The sequence below is a fragment of the Siphateles boraxobius genome, unplaced genomic scaffold (assembly GCF_051911475.1).
Source record: "Siphateles boraxobius isolate OS27281-9 unplaced genomic scaffold, OSU_SipBor_1 125, whole genome shotgun sequence".
NCBI classification, from domain to species: Eukaryota; Metazoa; Chordata; class Actinopteri; order Cypriniformes; family Leuciscidae; genus Siphateles; species Siphateles boraxobius.
Genome location: NW_027508728.1, coordinates 84,130 through 106,054, shown reverse-complemented (window position 1 = coordinate 106,054; position 21,925 = coordinate 84,130). Strand labels below are relative to the sequence as shown.

At 44.9% G+C, this 21,925-nt stretch overlaps 1 protein-coding gene across 18 annotated transcripts in view; it reads right to left on the bottom strand.

Moving 5' to 3' along the window:
* Positions 1-21,925, bottom strand: part of rapgef6 (Rap guanine nucleotide exchange factor (GEF) 6) — a 187,406-nt gene that overhangs the window by 131,799 nt on the left and 33,682 nt on the right. For 12 of the 18 annotated variants that reach the window (XM_077224609.1, XM_077224617.1, XM_077224624.1 and 9 more), the window contains exons 2-4: positions 12,942-13,012; positions 11,898-11,954; positions 8,378-8,461 (exon numbers count right to left, since the gene is read on the bottom strand). In XM_077224609.1, the coding sequence (XP_077080724.1) occupies positions 8,378-8,461; positions 11,898-11,954; positions 12,942-13,012 (212 nt within the window). Of the gene's footprint in view, positions 1-7,729; positions 7,837-8,377; positions 8,462-11,897; positions 11,955-12,941; positions 13,013-21,925 lie in introns of those variants that run through there. The other 6 variants (XM_077224674.1, XM_077224682.1, XM_077224712.1 and 3 more) reach the window with 1 other exon arrangement.

Sequence of the window (21,925 nt, the reverse complement as noted above, 5' to 3'; positions counted from 1 at the left end):
TCATCGAGTGTGAAATAAAGCGACAGGTTTAAACTGAACGTGCTCCACATCAGCAGAAGTGAGTCTGAGCTGAGCTTCCTCTTCCTGATCCTGATGATGTTAGAAATAAATAAATAAAGAGTAAAGATATAATAAAGAGTACAATAAATACAATACAATAAAGAGTGCTGATGCTGAACCCACAAACCAACAGCAGCCTGAGATTGTGTTGGCGCCGGTAAAACAACAGACACACACAAACACACACACAGACACACACACAAACACACACAGAGATTTGAGTTCTGTGACCAGACTTCGTACACACTCACAACACACACTCAAGCACACAGATCTGAGTTCATTGAAGCCGCTGTTACTCACAGTAAAGGAAGCCGGCAGCGAATGGGAGAAAGCTGAGAGAGGAACGGCTCTCTCACACACACACACACACACACACCTGTGTGTGTTTCCGCTAGGAATGAACGTGCTGCTACAGGAGCTCAATGTCCTCCAACGCTAGTCGATCATCCGTGACACGAGGAGCTTCACCAACGGCTTCAGGCCCAGAGCAGAAACAATGCAGACAAACCAGTCAAAGCATCTGAAATATTCTTCACCTGATCGCCCGGAAACACTTACTGGTGTGTGTGTGTGTGTGTGTGTGTGTGTGTGTGTGTGTGTGTGTGTGTGTGTGTGTGTGTGTGTGTGTGTGTGTGTGTGTGTGTGTGCGTGTGTGTGTGCGTGTGTGTGTGTGCGTGTGTGTGTGTGCGTGTGTGTGTGTGTGTGTGCGCATGTGTTGATGTTCTCCTCTGTATATCTGCAGGTATAGCCCTGAGACTCGTGTGTGTGTGTGTGTGTGTGTGTGTGTGTGTGTGTGTGTGTGTGTGTGTGTGTGTGTGTGTGTGTGTGTGTGTGTGTGTGTGTGTGTGTGTGTGTGTGTGTGTGTGTGTGTGTGTGTGTGTGTCTGCGGGGTCTGGTCACTGGAGTGTGTGTGCTTCCTGTCTCCGTGTGTTCATGACACACAGCTGTACATGAGTTCCTCATTCCTCATTACCACTGACCCCCGCAGAGGTCAGCAAACAGACAGGACACACACACATCCCTTTATGCTTCAGGACAAGACACACCCACAATAAAAACAAACACTGCAGCCACGAGGCTTCATATGTGTGTAAAACAAACCAAACACAAACCATTTCAGGGCCTTTTTATGGTTCAACTATTTTTCTTGCAAAATTCATACTAGTGATGAAATTAAAGGGGTCATATAATGGGACAATGCACTTTTACAAGTTGATTGTACTGAAATGTGTGTTGGCAGTGCCTGTACACAACCATCTTATAATGATAAAAATCCATCCAGTGTTTTTGTTTTAATCTCCTTGTATGTTTTCCCCTGCCTCAAATTGAGCTGTTCGATTTTGTGACGTCAATAAAACGGACGCCCCTCCCACGATTGATGATTGACAGCAGCGTTTCAACTAGGGCTGGGCGATATATCGCATCACATAGTTATGCGCATCTCGTCAGTAAAGCCGGTTCCTAGATTAGTAGTAAATCGCCTTCACCTGCTTTCAGATGGAGCGGCATTTACTACAAAGAGCCATAGCTAACTGACAAGCTGAGCCATATCGCATTAATTATCGCTGCCGATACGTACGCGATATTAATGCGATATGGCTCAGCTTGTCCTCCAAGTGTTTCAGGCCAAATTTCTCTGCTCGATGGATGTGTCTGGACCTGAACCGGAAGCTTTCAGAGACTTACGCAGCGCCACAGACCTAGCTCTGCGAGCCACCAAATCAACCGCCCAGGCGATTGGGAGGAGCATGGCGAACTTGACGGTACTTGAACGTCATCTTTGGTTGAACTTAACAGAGATGAAAGATGCAGATAGGGCAGCTTTTCTGGACTCCCCTATCTCCACCACCAGTCTGTCTCCCTAAACGATCCAGCTTTGCTTCGGGTCGCCACGGGGACCCCGACCCAAGATTGTGTTGGACCCAGAGCCTCGGAAGCCTTCCTAGCCACGGTGACAGGAAGGAAAAGAGAGTGTTTGAGTCCCGCCAAGGTCGGAAAAACTTCTAAAATGCCTTTCGCACATCTCCCAGTCCTCTCTTTAGTTCAGGTGGCTGGGAATGTCAATATTGCAGTAAACGAGTCTGTTTTGAAACATGCACACCTGCAAACAAACCCCATTTTTACGGCGACCAAAATAAAGCACGAAAAGAGCACTTTTCTGTCTGTGCTTCCTCCGGCTCGCGCGGGAGGTGTAATAAATGTAGGTTGTGTGCCCACTATGAAGTACGCACACCTGCACATAAGCACTGTCCCCACAGTATCAGCTTTCCCTCAGACTCGAGCTGGAAATGTAATGAATGTAGGTTGTGTGCTCACTATGAAATACGCACCCCTGCACATAAGCACTGTTCACATAGTATCACAAACACAAAACAGCTGGGCCGCCGGATCCCTATCACAAAACGGCCCGTCCCCAGACTTAATTCATCCCCTAGCTATGCGGGCCAAGGCGTGGGAAGCCATCCCCGAAATATCAGAATGGGTGTTGAACATAATAAAAATTAGGCTACTTGCTACAGTTTGCGCGCAGACCCCCGCCCTTTCTAGCTGTGGTCAAGACATTGGTAAGAAGCGACGTGGCTCATGTCCTTCGCACCGAAGTGTCAAAATTGTTAGTGAAAGAGGCTGTAGAGCCAGTCCCTTAATTACTAAGCAAGTCGGGTTTTTACAGTCGCTATTTCCTCATTCCAAATAAAGATGGCGGCCTCAGGCCCATCTTAGATCTCAGACACCTGAACAAAGCGCGTTCAGAATGCTGACAACCAAACAAATCCTTGTCTATCCCTAGGACAACATACATTTACGAAGTGCATGGACTCAGCTCTCACCCGCCTGAGACAAAGGGGATTGCAAGTGTTGAACTACCTCGACGATTGGCTGGTTATAGCCCAAATGAAGGCGCAGTTAATAACTCACAGATCCTGGCTGCTCAGCCATCTAGAATCCCTAGGTCTCAGGATAAATGCTTCAAAAAGCGTACTGTCTCCCAGCCAGAGTATATATTTTCTGGGAACAGTCATAATTTCTATACAGATGATGTCAGTACTCTCTCTGTAGTGCGCTCTCATCTGTATAGAATTTATGACTCACCATCCAGTGTCTAGCGGCATCGTTCAGAGCAGGCTCTTGCGCGCCTCTCAAGAGGTTTCAGAGGATGTTAGGCCCATGGTCTCAGTATCATCAGTACTCCAGCTGGGTCTACTGTATATGCGTCCCCTCCAACGCTCGATGAAACCCCATGTACCGGCTCACGCGTGGCGATCTAGCCACTTACGCATCAAAGTGAACCACGGCTGTGTCAGAGCCCTGGCACCTTGAAAAGCAGCTGACAGGTATCAGTCCGGCGTGAGTATGGGCGTGATTTCTAACAGATGCTTCCAACAGAGGTTGGGGGGCCCTATACGAGGGCAGGCCCATCTCCGGCCTCTGGTCGAGCCTGGTGAGGCGCCTACACAAACTGTCTAGAGATGAGAGTGGTCGCTCTATCACTAAAAGCTTTTCTCCCACACATAAAAGGTCACCACATCTTGGTCCGGTCGGACTACATGTCACTGGTTTCCTATATAAATCACCAAGGCAGGCTCAGGTCGAGCCACCTGCACACCATGGTCAAACACCTCTTGCTATGGGTTCAGCTCAACCTGCGCTCGCTGAGAGCGGCGCACATGCCAGGCATTCCGAACCAGGGTGCGGATATGCTATCCAGAGACAATGTCCCCCCGGGGAAATCGTCTCTTCACCCGCAAACGCTTCAGCTGATATTGAGCATCTTCGGCGAGGCAGAGGCCAACCTCTTCGCCTCAGAAGACAACGCTCGTTGCCAAGTATTTTTCACCAAAGACAGGGATATGCTGGCCTAGAACTGGCCACGCCGCCCGCTGTATGCATTCCCACCGGTCATGATGCTACCTCAGGTCATAGAACAGATCCGGGAGAGCAAGTGTGCGGTGCTCTTGAAAGCCCCGCTCTGGAGGAACCAGCTATGGTTCTCCGAGTTGACTCAGCTGCTGGAATCAGCCCCATGGCCGATACCACAGAGGAGACACCTCCTCACGCAGACGAACGGGACGATCTGGCATCCTCGTCCTGACTTGTCGGCCCTCCATGTATGGCCCCTCAACGGGTATCTGGAAACCTTCTGGATAGGTGCTAACTACCATTAATGAACCAAGAGCGCCTTCAACCAGGCCTCTTTATGCTCTAAAATGGTCAGTGTTCTCCAGCTGGTGCACAGCACGGAACCTGGACCCCTACTCATGTGGAGTGACAAGGGTACTTTCCTTTCTACAAGAGCTTGTGGACACGGGTCACACCCCCTCCATGCTCAAAGTATATGTGGCGGCCATAGCAGCACTTCACGCTCACGTGGCCAGGCAATCACTAGGAAGAAACGACCAAGTCGTGCACTTCCTCAAGGGGCCAGAAGGCTAAACCCGCCTCGACCCCCCTCTGTGCCTATTTGGGACCTCTCCACGGTACTGGAGGCCATGAAAGGGGCCCCTTTCGATCCGCTTCAGTCTGCTGACCTTTCACTCAAAACTGCTCACTTGCTAGCTCTGGCATCAGTCAAGCGAGTCGTCCTTAAGCCAAGGCACGGGTATGTTCCTAAAGTGCTCTCTACACCATTCAAAGCGCAGGTCATTTCGCTGTCAGCTCGTCCCTCGTCAGACGACGAAAGAGACGCAAATCTACCGTGCCCTGTGTGGGCTCTCAGAGTCTATCTGGAGCGTTCTGCCCCCTTCAGGCAGTCAGAAAAGCTCTTTGTGTGCTTCGCACCAGAGGTTTCGCGGTCACAAAGCAGAGACTGTCAAGCTGGATAGTTGATGCTATCTCGCTGGCTTATGAGTCTAAAGGCCTTCGTTGTCCCATAGGCATCAAAGGTCCCTGCTCTCAGGGAACTGAGGTTACGTCAGTAACCGAGACGTTTTTAGTCGTTTTTGCAGATCTATGTGAATGGGGATCGTTTTGACAATGGTGTCATCTATACGCGGGAAAACTCAAAGGAAAAACTTGTCCGTTTTAAGCATATCGTTGTCGTGTAGGGCCAGGCGATAAAACGATAACGATAATTATCGCGATATATTTTTTCTCGATAAAACGATATCAAGAGGTCGATAAATGTTCGATAATGTTTATGCGCAAAAAGGGGAACGAAACTCGTTTGAACCGCGTGCCACACGGACCATTTATCCGCTCGGTTCAAAGTCCAAACCGCAGCGCAGCGCGAGCTCACTAGAGCAGACGCGTTTACTCTGATCGGTCATAGTGAAGCGCTTCAATTCAGCGAAGAACACAAATGTCCAGTTTAAACCAGTTTAAAGGCAGATGAAACAGCGCTGACTAAGACAAACCGGAGAAACACTGCGCAACGATACAGTCAGAATCTGAATTGATACTGAATCCATTTACCATGGATTTACTAACTGCACCATGAAATGTGGGATATACATATTGAATTGTATTATATTATTAATGTAGACAATGTATTAAATGACTAATGGAATATAATTACAGTATTTAATAATGTATTTAGGCTACAGTTTTTCATACAAATACCATAGAAACCATAAAGTTACATTTTGCCATGATAGTTGTGCTTTAGGCTATGCCTGGTTTTATCTGTGGTTATCATGATATAAATGCATGTTACTGGATGACCAATGGTTCATTTTAATAAAACTCAAACAGTCAGAATATTACATTTTGCCAAATAAAAATGCGGTCATTACTTTGTTTAACAGATGTTACTGTTTTTGTTAATGAATATAAATTTAACATAGTAGTATTAGCTTGAGTTGGGGTGCAGATTTACTGGCAATTCACTGTCAAATATGCGTTTCGAGACAAAACATGTAATATTAATATTGCAGCACTGCACTGCAAACTGTGCTGAAGATACGTGCCATCAAAGTCAGGCAAAACAAGCCTGTTTCAAGACTTGAAACAATATCCTCCATTAGCACATGCAGAAACTAAGAAATATATTTTTCTATTCAGATATTTATTTTGTTAAGGAAAAATGACAAATGTTTGAATGTTCTACCTGAGATTTGTAAAATGTTCACCTGTTTGGCAAGTGTTTTTCATGATATGTTCTCACAATAAAGAGTAGTTTAAAAACACAACACTCTGGTTTCTACAACTTTCACTTAGGAGCAAAAATATCCCTTTAAACTTGAAAGAAATAAAGATTTGACATTTATCGCGATAATTATCGATATCGACTGATATAAAAAAAATGATCGTGATAATTTTTTTTGGCTATATCGCCCAGCCCTATTGTCCTGTAAACGTATCCTTAGTCTATTAAAATGCAAAAATGTCCCCAAAATTCATGATAGGGGGCAAAAATTTCTGTATGTCTTTAATATTTAGATAATTTAATATAGTTAATGATTTTACACGAAGAGTGCCATTTTTCTCCAGATATCAGCAATAAAACAAATGTGATATTTATTTTACGCAACAGTTTAATAAACAAGAAGTTAATATTAAGTGACTTACATTTTAGACACAATATTGCCTGATTTTGCTCTATTTTCGCCAAAGAAAATAGTTCCAAACAAAGACACAGGACTGTTCTGCATGTCTGAGCAACACATGGTGGGGTTTTCGTAACTGAATGAACGAATCGTTTGAATAAATGATTCAATGACTCACTCAAGACAACCAAATGATTTGTTCCTGAATGAATCAGCCGTTTGAATGAATCGATTGAATCTCATTAATGGTGACGTGCTGCCACCTACTGGCGGTTTTAATTTCACGATTTAAATCATTTAAAATATCAATACTCAACATTTCATATTTAAAACACCATTATTATGTATATTATGCATTTGTAATCACAAGTTATTCATTCATGTCCCTCTGAGCTGTATTAAACAGTCTGGTGTAAATGCATCTAAACGTCACTTCAGAGAAGTGTTTCCTTTCCATTGCAAAGATGAATTATGTTGATACTGATTTCATTTGATTGATAAAAGACCTATTGTGTCTTATTATTAGAATTTAATTTATTAATGAAATGTAAGAATTTGACACAAAATATGTTGCATACATATAATTAGGTTAGGGAAAAAAGGCTTTATAAAGGTAAAAATCCCCATAATATATTGTCCAATTATCGTTATCGATAAAATCCCAGAAAATATGGAGATTTTTATATATTTATATATATATATAGCACACCACTAACACACACACACCAAATACTGGCAAAACATGAAATTAATTCAAACATAATTAAGAAAACTTTCCTTACAAATGAAATATCAAAGGAGTTATTAAATGGAGAATCAAAATGTCCTTGATATTTACACTTATAAACAATATAAACATGCTGCAAGTTTCAAAACTCAAACTATCTCCCCAGTTTAAAATATGAAAGCCTGAATTTGAAATCGGGAGAATGGTGATGCCCTTAACATGCATCGCTTGTTCTTCACAATAGACTGTGAATTGTGAATTATTCTCAAAATGTTTAGACAGTTTTTCAAAATATCTTTTGTTGAAAGATACCAAGTACACTTATTTTTATTTTCCCGATGCAGACGTGGTGTTAAAGTGTGTTTGTAATACACGTTAACCCTTTTAATGCTGTTTAATGCTATTAAGACACCAAGCGTATCATTGTATGAGAGTTGCTAATAAAATCAGTACATACCCAGTTGTTTCAATTCCTTCAGCTGGGATCTGACTCATACACAGATTTATCACAACGCTTACCATCTCGAGTATCAAAACACATGACTAGCTGTAAAGAAGGACGTTGGTACGCCACAATGACGTTAGCCAATCACAGCACTGGCCTTTTAATTCCACTTTTGCAAAACGCAACACCCCTAAAATTGAGTGTTTTCCACAGAGAGTGAAAATGAAGATGAGAAACTTTCATTTTTACAAATATTGGACCTTTTTTGGTCTGAAACTGCATTTCATGACCCCATAAATATGACACAAATGATCCAGTGTTGTCATAAGTGACTTATTTAGCTCATATGGACATTTAAAGGTTGTTTTTAAGCATTAATGCTCGTGTTCAATAAATAGTTGCTATTCCAGCCAAACCCAAGTGCGATAAAGTTGTTATAAAAGCCGACAGCTAGTTAGTCTACTAGTTTACAGCTGTAGGTGGTGGATAATTAGTTGGCCATTTCTACTAAATAGTATTAGGTAACATGATTTTTTTTATTTTTTTTGTGAACAATTAGGAAGTTTCACGCAGGAATGAGAAAAGAGAAATGAGAGGCATGTTGAGGTAGTGAAACCCCTGCTGTTTTAAACTCACACACACACACACACACACACATACCAGCATCGGGCCAGATACATGTGCTCCTTCACCAGCACTGATCCCGAGAGCAGGACGAACCAACACATGGAGATGCTGTCAGCGCTGGAAGACAAACAGGATATGACATCAGCATCGTGACATCATCGCAATACATCACATCATATGAAGGACCCCCGACATGACGTCTTATTTTAGTATCATTGATATACTGGTCAAGTCAAGTCATCTTCATTTATACAGCACTTTTAACAATATGGACTGTTTTAAAGCAGCTTTACAGTGATAACAGGAGATTGAAGTAACAGATTGTTTAGGCTTTACAGCAGCTCTAGAATAAAGTTATTGTCCAGCTAAAGTTAGTTTTGATTGATTCACATACGTTGCAAAGATCATTACAGGGAACTACACTGCGACCAAAATGGTCGCATATGCGACCTTTTGAAATGCCATTGCGACCCTAATTTTTAATGGGTCGCAAATGTATCACTGATTATTTTTGTACCTATGTTTTTAGGCAATATGCTATGCTTTACTATGAGCATTTATTAAAACAGAAATGTGTATTTTAAGAATACGTTTTATAACGTGCTCTGAGCATTCAACACATCAAGTTGGCTTCAGCCCCTCGACCGTTACTTAGATTAAAACGTACCATTGTATCAGTGCTGCGCGAGCTCTCTCTCTCAGAAACACGGACGCGCGCACACAGAGAGAGAGAAGATAATTGTAAAATGAAAATTGGCTATAGTTTAAATTTTGTTCTTGCTTGTTTTTTTTCTGTCAAAATGTCAGAAAGCATTTTGTATTATCCATCCGTGTTTTTAAAATTCGTTAAATGACGGCCGTTTTACTGCTAACACAGCCCTCATTATAGGCCTATGTCGGATTCATTTAACTTATACTTGATATTATTTTTATAATAAGTGATTTGTTATGCTATTATTGGACTTCTTTCTATTCATTGTCAACTGTTTTCTATAAATATGTTTGTATTGGCTAACATTTATTCAGCTAATGCGTGTCCTGTTTAAAATGTGCAATGTTCAAACGCAAAGACAGCACGTCACAAATAGAAGCCGTTTTCCCTGGATATTGGAATAATAAATACAACACTTTTTTTTTTCAGCATTTTTTTTTTTACTCTTTTCTAGGGGTTTATTAATTTTAGACAAGTTGACCAGCACACATTATATGCAATGCAATATAATGCATGCGTGTCCTATGTGTGACATATTTTGCACACAGGTAAAGGTGCCCAATATCAGTCATTTCTAAAGTAAAAAAAAAGAAAAGAAAAGTGTTTTTAAAAATATCTCTTTATTTGATTATCAGTAAATTTGTTTTCTATACAGAGATATCGACCATAACAGCAATATTAATATCGGTTATCGGTATCGGCCACAATTTTCACATCGGTGCATCACTACTTACGAGTTCACGAGTCTGCCCATCTGTGCAAACCATAGCATGTTGAAATCCATTTTGCTCTTTATTGTGTACAGTATTTTCTATTGCAGTAAATCTATCCCAACCAATGTTAAAGAAAACAAAAACAAGGCGGCATGTGGTTTAAAACATGGCAAGTAAAATAAAAAGCACATCTGTATGCAATACAGTTTCATTATTGTTCATTATTATCCAGAGCGGCTTACTATAAATAATTTGTGCGACCAAATCATATTTTGCGCTAGTAACTGAAAAAGTTAGTAGTGCAAGTGCCACCAGTGGAAAAGGTTAGTGTAGTTCCCTGCATTAGTTATTAACTTAGCGGCCGCTAACACACACCGTTCTAACTGAAGACCGAAAACTTTTAATGTGTTCTGGCCGTTCATTCACACAACAGCAGTGTTTGGTTCTCGAGAACGCAAACCTCGAAACATTTAGAAAAACGTAATCATCTCCGTGTAAACTTCAAAAAACGTGAATCTGTGAAAACACTGACGGCGTGCACATGCGTATTACGTGTTTAGTCTATAGATATGTGCGTTTGAATATGTATGTGCTCAACAAATAACACTTTACACCGTGTCCTAACCAGACGCGATGCGATAAGATTCCAGCGACAAATAATGTGTCTGTCCACACTAGACGCGACGCGACTGCGAGATGCGTCAAGATCAATCAAAACCCACAGCCAATCAGAACAGCGTGTGGGCGGAGTCTCACGGCAAGTGCACGGCACCAGAGAGTCATCCTGACGGCACTCGCAAGTACATGCGAGTACATTACAAATATTACACCATTTAAAGATTTATTCAAATACATAAACTAAAACAATCTTTGTCAAAGAATACACTTGTTTGTTCACAGGGGCGTTTTACATTGCGTAACCACTGTGTACAGCTACGCACTACGAAGTGACCGTTCTCGAAAAGGAATGTACTCGATTAGTGATGTCCTGTTCGTGAACGAATCGCTCTTTTTGGTGAACCAGTCGAAACCAGTACACTAATTCGGACTGAATGGCTGGAAACAGTTCGCGTCTTGCGCTGAAGTTACTAAAGTTACTCACTTTCATGACAGTCCCTCGGACTCGAAATAAACCAATATCCCGGAGTATATTTTACCCCAGTAACTCCAACAGTTCACTGAACTGAGACATGTTGTGCTGAGCACGAGCAGCTGTTACTGCGCACCGGTACAGCGGTTCTCGATCACCAGTACAGAACCCAGAACTGTTTCTTTCGGACACCTTCGACAGAGCAAGGTTATTATAGTTTTTCATTTTAATATCGTTTTCAAATTTGCTTTAAATTTCAGTTTAGTTTTATTAATGGTTTTGTTAGTTTTAGTTTAGTTTTTATTTTGCAATACATTTCTATTTAGTTTTTATTTTATTTAGTTTCAGTTTTGGTTTCAGAGCAAACAGAACACTGCCAGTGTAGACCAAAGCGAGACGATTAATGTCAGCAAAGTTTAATGTTTGCCCAGATTACTGTTAACTCTTGAGAAGGCATCTTAATAATAAAAATAAAATAATGGTTTGAGATTGAACAAAGCACCAAATAAATGGAACTTAAGAATAAAATATGCAAAATTCAGACATACTAATTCATATTAAAGATGAAATCTTGTTAAACATGCCTAGTTTACTTTATTTCAGCTGTAAATGTGGCAGAGTGACCACTGGTACTTTAAAAAAAAAGAAAACCAGCTCAATTCATCTGACAACAGCCAACACAACCTGCTGTGAAGCCAGTGTGATTAAATAAAGAAGTATCTATGCAGTGTGTGTGTGTGTGTGTGTGTGTGTGTGTGTGTGTGTGTGTGTGTGTGTGTGTGTGTGTGTGTGTGTGTGTGTGTGTGTGTGTGTGTGTGTGTGTGTGTGTGTGTGTGTGTGTGTGTGTGTGTGTGTGTGTGTGTGTGTGTTTTTGTATCCTGGTGGAGACTTAAACCTGCTGCGTTTATAGGGGTACGTTATTGAAAAAAGATTGAGAAGTACTGTTATAGATTAAATAATTCACTTACACATATTAGACAATCAGAATACACATAACTATAATATAGATCATGATATAACATGCAGAGATGTACTCACTAGAAGAGAACGTGGTTTGCATCATAACGCTCGTATCTGGCCGTCATGCACATGGACCTGTAACACAGAGTGGAAAACATGTTGCTGTATTTTTTACGAAATTAATACTTTGATTCAGCAAGGACGCACGCATTGAATTGATCAGAAGGGAAAGTATATCATAGAAAAAAAAAGAAAAAAAACTATACCAAAATTTGTTTAAAATACATTCACTTCACTTCAAATCCATTAACATATGAACATCACTTGAAACTTACTGATATAAAATCAGAAATTATAATTTAACTTTATTTGGAGTATTTCTTTATTGCACAATGCATATTTCTCCGTATTTAGCCTAAAATGTGTTTCAATATCACTATTAGTAAGGATAGTATGATCATTGTTCAATAACAGTCTTTAAATGCAAGATATTTAAAGTGTACCTAAAGTATTTAACACAATCAAATATATTTAATTATATATGTTTAGTTGAACTTCAGCACAATTAAAGTACATTATTTAATCAATTAAAGTACAAAATTAGTTCTTCCAATTTAGCAGACTTTAAGTATATCAGTTTAGTACACCAAAAGTACAATTGCAGGGTATTTATATTAAGCATATAAATATTTAAGTGTATTTGCACACTTAGCTACACATGAATGCATTTCAAAAACATTTTAGTATATATATTTTTCACTCAAAACTTTCTCTTTATCAAATAATCCTGAGAAAAATGTTTGACGATTTCCACAAAAATCTGAATCAGCACAACTGTTTTCAACACTGATAATAATCATAAATGTTTCTTGAGCATCAGATCATCATATTATAGTGATTTCTGAAGGATCATGTGACACTGAAGACTGGAGTAATGATGCTGAAAATTCAGCTTTGATCACAGGAATAAATTACCGTTTTTTCACACAGAAAACAGCTGATTTACATTGTAATAATATGTCACTGTTTCACTGTATTTTTGATCAAATAAACAAAGCCAAAAACATGTCAAACACCGGCCGAACCCAAAGTTATGAAAGGTATCGTGTGTTTGAGTCTCACCTGAGCTGGTGTTCTCTGAGGTGAGACAACACGTCCATGTGGTACAGATGCGCGTAGATGGTGTTCAGGTCCTAAACGAGACACACACACACACACATGATGACCTCTTCGCTCTGGATCAGCATCAATCAGGACTAAATATCTGTTCACATTGTGATTGGTGTTTCAATGTTTATCGTGCAAGTGCACCAAAAACTATGGTAAATTTTAGCCAAAACATGAATAGTTCTGTTGTAAAGATCATTGCATACTGGAAACCAGTAAATAGCATGAAATCAAACACAGCAGTGACACAACGACAATGAAAAATACATCTGGTACAAATCTGCTCCAGTGAGAATTCATCAATATCTGCTTAGTTTGCTATCTTTATGTTTTATTGTAATGCAAACCACTAATTATTAAGCCACAGTAGAAGATGTGGTGCAGTTATTGAAGGTTAAACGGTTACTGGTGTATATAAACATCTGTATACCATACATTCTCTATCAACATCATACCTGTCAACACTCCCGTTTTTTAGCCCCATCTCCCAGTTTGTTATTTTTCCCGGGAAACTCCCGTAATTTGCATGGCCCAATCTCCTTTATTAATAAACTTTATTAATATGTTTCTCTAATGTTGATCAGTTTCCAGATTATATTAAAGGGGTGATGCACTGAGAAATCAAATTTTCCTTGAGCTTTTGACATCTAAGAGGTCATCATATTATAAGAATATCCTGTAAGTTTCAGAACTGAAAACGTCCTTGTTAGTCCAATAAAAGCTTTTATTGACACCAGGCTCAGCAAACGACTCGTTTTTCAAAGTGGGGAACTATGACGACAAACACCACCCCCGCTTCATTTCACTCAGGATTGTTTTGTAAACAAGACACAGGTCGAGACTGGATTTGCAGACCGATTAAGATTAAAAAACGGTGCTGTACCTTCTATATTGGATCCGACAGGAATGGTGCAACACACTTATGTGAGTAAAATTTTTACTTAAAAAATAATAATAATCTGATAGGCTAGTATCGCATTGTTACAGATCGTTTGATATCTAATAATTATGTGTACGTGTCTAATCAGTCACAGAAGAGTCCAACTATGAAGGATGTAGCTTGTCTTCTTGTCTATCTCTTGTAGCAATCATTCCGGTTGCCATTTTACAACATTGGAAGTTTTCAAAACAATTTCCCCCACGTGCACTGACGAGTGAGTTGAAACTCATTATAATATGCAAAACTGTTATCCACTCACAGCTGTGGGCGTTTACTTCCAAGTCTTCAATGCGAGACGCCCATAAAAACCGAGCGTTTTTGAGCTAGGCTCAAAATTAGGGTAGAAAATAGCCTTTTACTTATTCATTTTGATGTTTTTCAATGTAAAAACCAAGCGACCGTCATAAGCTGACCTCAGACAACAATATAAAAAAATGTAAAAAGCCAGTTCATGACCCCTTTAAATGCATTATATTCACACAATCCACAGTCCATTTACAATTTCGACCCGTTTGTCACCTCAACCTGGCAACCTATAACCCAGTCGCGGAAAGTTTAACCCGAAAGCGAGCCGATAGACGTGATGGCAGACGTTTTGAGGAAATGTTGCTGTGCAACACTTTACCATTGAGATTGGGCAACATCATTTCTATCCCTTATTACAAGTTATTATGTCCCAAACTGGAAATTTTACCTCATCACATGCTTACTAACATCTATTTAAAAAACAAAAAAAAAAGAAATATTAATAAATTAAGTTATGTTTTCAGTTATGGGTATTGCAACGTAAATAATACAATTAACACGTGCAGTACACTTAACAGCATGAGCCTAAACAACCCCTAAACCCCCAAACCACACATTCAAGACAGAAGCTCACAATGATTTAAAAGCTAAAGAAAAAAAGCAGGTTTTAGGAGAAGATTTAACAACAGCTAAAGACTGCGGATCTGATGTAAACCGGAAAACTTAAAGCCTTTCAATATCAACAGAAAGCGCTTCAGAAACGCGGAGCGAATGCTTCAGTGAACAGTGAATGGCATGGGAGACAGCAATGCACATCACACACTCGTTACGTGCTTCGACTTGTGTGTGTGCAGAGGCGGGGTTATGACGTATACTGGGACCGACTTGTGTGTGTGCAGAGGCGGGGTTAATGACGTATACTGGGAGCGACTTGTGTGTGTGCAGATGCGGGGTTATGGCGTATACTGGGACCGACTTGTGTGTGTGCAGATGCGGGGTTATGACATATACTGGGACCGACTTGTGTGTTAGCAGAGGCGGGGTTATGGCGTATACTGGGACCGACTTGTGTGTGTGCAGAGGCGGGGTTAATGACGTATACTGGGACCGACTTGTGTGTGTGCAGAGGCGGGGTTATGGCGTATACTAGGACCGACTTGTGTGTGTGCAGAGGCGGGGTTATGGCGTATACTGGGACCGACTTGTGTGTGTGCAGATGCGGGGTTATGACATATACTGGGACCGACTTGTGTGTTAGCAGAGGCGGGGTTATGGCGTATACTGGGACCGACTTGTGTGTGTGCAGAGGCGGGGTTATGGCGTATACTGGGACCGACTTGTGTGTGTGCAGATGCGGGGTTATGACATATACTGGGACCGACTTGTGTGTTAGCAGAGGCGGGGTTATGGCGTATACTGGGACCGACTTGTGTGTGTGCAGAGGCGGGGTTATGGCGTATACTGGGACCGACTTGTGTGTGTGCAGAGGCGGGGTTAATGACGTATACTGGGACCGACTTGTGTGTGTGCAGAGGCGGGGTTAATGACGTATACTGGGACCGACTTGTGTGTGTGCAGAGGCGGGGTTAATGACGTATACTGGGAGCGACTTGTGTGTGTGCAGATGCGGGGTTATGGCGTATACTGGGACCGACTTGTGTGTTAGCAGAGGCGGGGTTATGGCGTATACTGGGACCGACTTGTGTGTGTGCAGAGGCGGGGTTATGGCGTATACTGGGACCGAATTGTGTGTGTGCAGAGGCGGGGTTAATGACGTATACTGGGACCGACTTGTGTGTGTGCAGAGGCTGGGTTATGAAGTGTACTGGGACCGACTTGTGTGTGTGCAGAGGTGGGGTATGACGTATACTGGGACCGACTTGTGTGTGTGCAGAGGCGGGGTAATGACGTATACTGGGACCGACTTGTGTGTGTGCAGAGGCGGGGTTAATGACGTATACTGGGACCGACTTGTGTGTGTGCAGAGGCGGGGTTAATGACGTATACTGGGACCGACTTGTGTGTGGGCAGATGCGGGGTTATGGCGTATACTGGGACCGACTTGTGTGTGTGCAGATGCGGGGTTATGGCGTATACTGGGACCGACTTGTGTGTTAGCAGAGGCGGGGTTATGGCGTATACTGGGACCGACTTGTGTGTGTGCAGAGACGGGGTTAATGACGTATACTGGGACCGACTTGTGTGTGTGCAGAGGCGGGGTTATGGCGTATACTGGGACCGAATTGTGTGTGTGCAGAGGCGGGGTTAATGACGTATACTGGGACCGACTTGTGTGTGTGCAGAGGCTGGGTTATGAAGTGTACTGGGACCGACTTGTGTGTGTGCAGAGGTGGGGTATGACGTATACTGGGACCGACTTGTGTGTGTGCAGAGGCGGGGTAATGACGTATACTAGGACCGACTTGTGTGTGTGCAGAGGCGGGGTTATGGCGTATACTGGGACCGACTTGTGTGTGTGCAGAGGCGGGGTTATGACGTATACTGGGACCGACTTGTGTGTGTGCAGAGGCGGGGTTAATGACGCATACTGGGACCGACTTGTGTGTGTTCAGAGGCGGGGTAATGACGTATACTGGGACCGACTTGTGTATGTGCAGAGGCGGGGTTAATGACGTATACTGGGACCGACTTGTGTGTGTGCAGAGGCGGGGTTATGACGTATACTGGGACCGACTTGTGTGTGTGCAGAGGCGGGGTTAATGACGTATACTGGGACCGACTTGTGTGTGTGCAGAGGCGGGGTTATGGCGTATACTGGGACCGACTTGTGTGTGTGCAGAGGCGGGGTTATGAAGTATACTGGGACCGACTTGTGTGTGTGCAGAGGCGGGGTTATGACGTATACTGGGACCGACTTGTGTGTGTGCAGAGGCGGGGTTATGAAGTATACTGGGACCGACTTGTGTGTGTGCAGAGGCGGGGTTATGAAGTATACTGGGACCGACTTGTGTGTGTGCAGAGGCGGGGTAATGACATATACTGGGACCGACTTGTGTGTGTGCAGAGGCGGGGTTATGGCGTATACTGGGACCGACTTGTGTGTGTGCAGAGGCGGGGTTATGGCGTATACTGGGACCGACTTGTGTGTGTGCAGAGGCGGGGTTATGACGTATACTGGGACCGACTTGTGTGTGTGCAGAGGTGGGGTTAATGACGTATACTGGGACCGACTTGTGTGTGTGCAGAGGCGGGGTTATGGCGTATACTGGGACCGACTTGTGTGTGTGCAGAGGCGGGGTTATGACATATACTGGGACCGACTTGTGTGTGTACAGAGGCGGGGTTATGACGTATACTGGGAAAGACTTGTGTGTGTGCAGAGGCGGGGTAATGACATATACTGGGACCGACTTGTGTGTGTGCAGAGGCGGGGTTATGGCGTATACTGGGACCGACTTGTGTGTGTGCAGAGGCGGGGTTATGACGTATACTGGGACCGACTTGTGTGTGTGCAGAGGCGGGGTTAATGACGTATACTGGGACCCACTTGTGTGTGTGCAGAGGCGGGGTTATGGCGTATACTGGGACCGACTTGTGTGTGTGCAGAGGCGGGGTTATGACATATACTGGGACCGACTTGTGTGTGTGCAGAGGCGGGGTTATGACATATACTGGGACCGACTTGTGTGTGTGCAGAGGCGGGGTTATGACGTATACTGGGACCGACTTGTGTGTGTGCAGAGGCGGGGTTATGACATATTCTGGGACCGACTTGTGTGTGCAGAGGCGGGGTATGGCGTATACTGGGACCGACTTGTGTGTGTGCAGAGGCGGGGTTATGACATATACTGGGACCGACTTTTGTGTGTGCAGAGGCGGGGTTATGACGTATACTGGGACCGACTTGTGTGTGTGCAGAGGCGGGGTTATGGCGTATACTGGGACCGACTTGTGTGTGTGCAGAGGCGGGGTTATGGCGTATACTGGGACCGACTTGTGTGTGTGCAGAGGCGGGGTTATGGTGTATACTAGGACCGACTTGTGTGTGTGCAGAGGCGGGGTTATGACATATACTGGGACCGACTTGTGTGTGTGCAGAGGCGGGGTTAATGACGTATACTGGGACCAACTTGTGTGTGTGCAGAGGCGGGGTTATGAAGTATACTGGGACCGACTTGTGTGTGTGCAGAGGCGGGGTTATGGCGTATACTGGGACCGACTTGTGTGTGTGCAGAGGCGGGGTTATGACATATACTGGGACCGACTTGTGTGTGTGCAGAGGCAGGGTTATGATATATACTGGGACTGACTTGTGTGTGTGCAGAGGCGGGGTTATGGCGTATACTGGCACCGACTTGCCTGTGTGCAGAGGCGGGGTTATGGTGTATACTGGGACCGACTTGTGTGTGTGCAGAGGCGGGGTTATGACGTATACTGGGACCGACTTGTGTGTGTGCAGAGGCGGGGTTATGGCGTATACTGGGACCGACTTGTGTGTGTGCAGAGGCGGGGTTATGACGTATACTGGGACCGACTTGTGTGTGTGTGCAGAGGCAGGGTTATGACGTATACTGGGACCGACTTGTGTGTGTGCAGAGGCAGGGTCATGGCGTATACTGGGACCGACTTGTGTGTGTGCAGAGGCGGGGTCATGACGTATACTGGGACCGACTTGTGTGTGTGCAGAGGCGGGGTTATGACGTATACTGGGACTGACTTGCGTGTGTGCAGAGGCAGGGTTATGGCGTATACTTGGACCGACTTGCGTGTGTGCAGAGGAGGGTTATGACATGTACTTGGACCGACTTGCGTGTGTGCAGAGGAGGGTTATGACATGTACTGGGACCGACTTGTGTGTGTGCAGAGGCGAGTTATGACATATACTGGGACCGACTTGTGTGTGTGCAGAGGCGGGGTTATGGCGTATACTGGGACAGACTTGTGTGTGTGCAGAGGCGGGGTTATGGCGTATACTGGGACCGACTTGTGTGTGTGCAGAGGCGGGGTTAATGACGTATACTGGGACCCACTTGTGTGTGTGCAGAGGCGGGGTTATGACGTATACTGGGACTGAATTGTGTGTGTGCAGAGGCGGAATTATGGCGTATACTGGGACCGACTTGTGTGTGTGCAGAGGCGGGGTTATGACGCATACTGGGACCGACTTGTGTGTGTGCAGAGGCGGGGTTATGACATATACTGGGACCGACTTGTGTGTGTGCAGAGGCGGGGTTATGACATATACTGGGACCCACTTGTGTGTGTGCAGAGGCGGGGTTATGACGTATACTGGGACTGAATTGTGTGTGTGCAGAGGCGGAATTATGGCGTATACTGGGACCGACTTGTGTGTGTGCAGAGGCGGGGTTATGACGCATACTGGGACCGACTTGTGTGTGTGCAGAGGTGGGGTTATGACGCATACTGGGACAGACTTGTGTGTGTGCAGAGGCGGGGTTATGGCGTATACTGGGACCGACTTGTGTGTGTGCAGAGGCAGGGTCATGGCGTATACTGGGACCGACTTGTGTGTGTGCAGAGGCGGGGTTATGACGTATACTGGGACCGACTTGTGTGTGTGCAGAGGCGGGGTTATGACGTATACTGGGACTGACTTGCGTGTGTGCAGAGGCGGGGTTATGACGTATACTGGGACCGACTTGTGTGTGTGCAGAGGCGGGGTTATGGCGTATACTTGGACCGACTTGCGTGTGTGCAGAGGCGGGTTATGACATATACTGGGACCGACTTGTGTGTGTGCAGAGGCGAGTTATGACATATACTGGGACCGACTTGTGTGTGTGCAGAGGCGGGGTTATGGCGTATACTGGGACAGACTTGTGTGTGTGCAGAGGCGGGGTTATGGCGTATACTGGGACCGACTTGTGTGTGTGCAGAGGCGGGCTTATGACGTATACTGGGACCCACTTGTGTGTTTTGCAGAGGCGGGGTTATGACGTATACTGGGACCGAATTGTGTGTGTGCAGAGGCGGAATTATGGCGTATACTGGGACCGACTTGTGTGTGTGCAGAGGCGGGGTTATGACGTATACTGGGACCGAATTGTGTGTGTGCAGAGGCGGAATTATGGCGTATACTGGGACCGACTTGTGTGTGTGCAGAGGCGGGGTTATGACGCATACTGGGACCGACTTGTTGTGTGCAGAGGCGGGGTTATGACGCATACTGGGACCGACTTGTGTGTGTGCAGAGGCGGGGTTATGACGCATACTGGGACAGACTTGTGTGTGTGCAGAGGCGGACTTATGACGTATACTGGGACCGACTTGTGTGTGTTCAGAGGCAGGGTTATGACGCATACTGGGACCGACTTGTGTGTGTGCAGAGGCGGAGTTATGACGTATACTGGGACCGACTTGTGTGTGTGCAGAGGCGGAGTTATGACGTATACTGGGACCGACTTGTGTGTGTGCAGAGGCAGGGTTATGACGTATACTGGGACCGACTTGTGTGTGTTCAGAGGCAGGGTTATGACGCATACTGGGACCGACTTGTGTGTGTGTGCAGAGGCGGAGTTATGACGTATACTGGGACCGACTTGTGTGTGTGCAGAGGCAGGGTTATGACGCATACTGGGACCGACTTGTGTGTGTGCAGAGGCGGGGTTATGGCGTATACTGGGACCGACTTGTGTGTGTGCAGAGGCGGGGTTATGGCGTATACTGGGACCGACTTGTGTGTGTGCAGAGGCGGGGTTATGACGTATACTGGGACCGACTTGTGTGTGTGCAGAGGCGGGGTTATGACGTATACTGGGACCGACTTGTGTGTTAGCAGAGGCGGGGTTATGGCGTATACTGGGACCGACTTGTGTGTTAGCAGAGGCGGGGTTATGACGTATACTGGGACCGACTTGTGTGTGTGCAGAGGCGGGGTTATGACGTATACTGGGACCGACTTGTGTGTGTGCAGAGGCGGGGTTATGAGTATACTGGGACCGACTTGTGTGTGTGCAGAGGAGGGGTAATGACGTATACTGGGACCGACTTGTGTGTGTGCAGAGGCGGGGTTATGGCGTATACTGGGACCGACTTGTGTGTGTGCAGAGGCGGGGTTATGACATATACTGGGACCGACTTGTGTGTGTGCAGAGGCGGGGTTATGGCGTATACTGGGACCGAGTTGTGTGTGTGCAGAGGCGGGGTTATGGCGTATACTGGGACCGACTTGTGTGTGTGCAGAGGAGGGGTAATGACGTATACTGGGACCGACTTGTGTGTGTGCAGAGGCGGGGTTATGGCGTATACTGGGACCGACTTGTGTGTGTGCAGAGGCGGGGTTATGACATATACTGGGACCGACTTGTGTGTGTGCAGAGGCGGGGTTATGCCGTATACTGGGACCGACTTGTGTGTGTGCAGAGGCGGGGTTATGGCGTATACTGGGACCGACTTGTGTGTGTGCAGAGGCGGGGTTATGGCGTATACTGGGACCGACTTGTGTGTGTGCAGAGGCGGGGTTATGGCGTATACTGGGACCGACTTGTGTGTGTGCAGAGGCGGGGTTATGGCGTATACTGGGACCGACTTGTGTGTGTGCAGAGGCGGGGTTATGGCGTATACTGGGACCGACTTGTGTGTGTGCAGAGGCGGGGTTATGGCGTATACTGGGACCGACTTGTGTGTGTGCAGAGGCGGGGTTATGACGTATACTGGGACCGACTTGTGTGTGTGCAGAGGCGGGGTTATGGCGTATACTGGGACCGACTTGTGTGTGTGCAGAGGCGGGGTTATGCCGTATACTGGGACCGACTTGTGTGTGTGCAGAGGT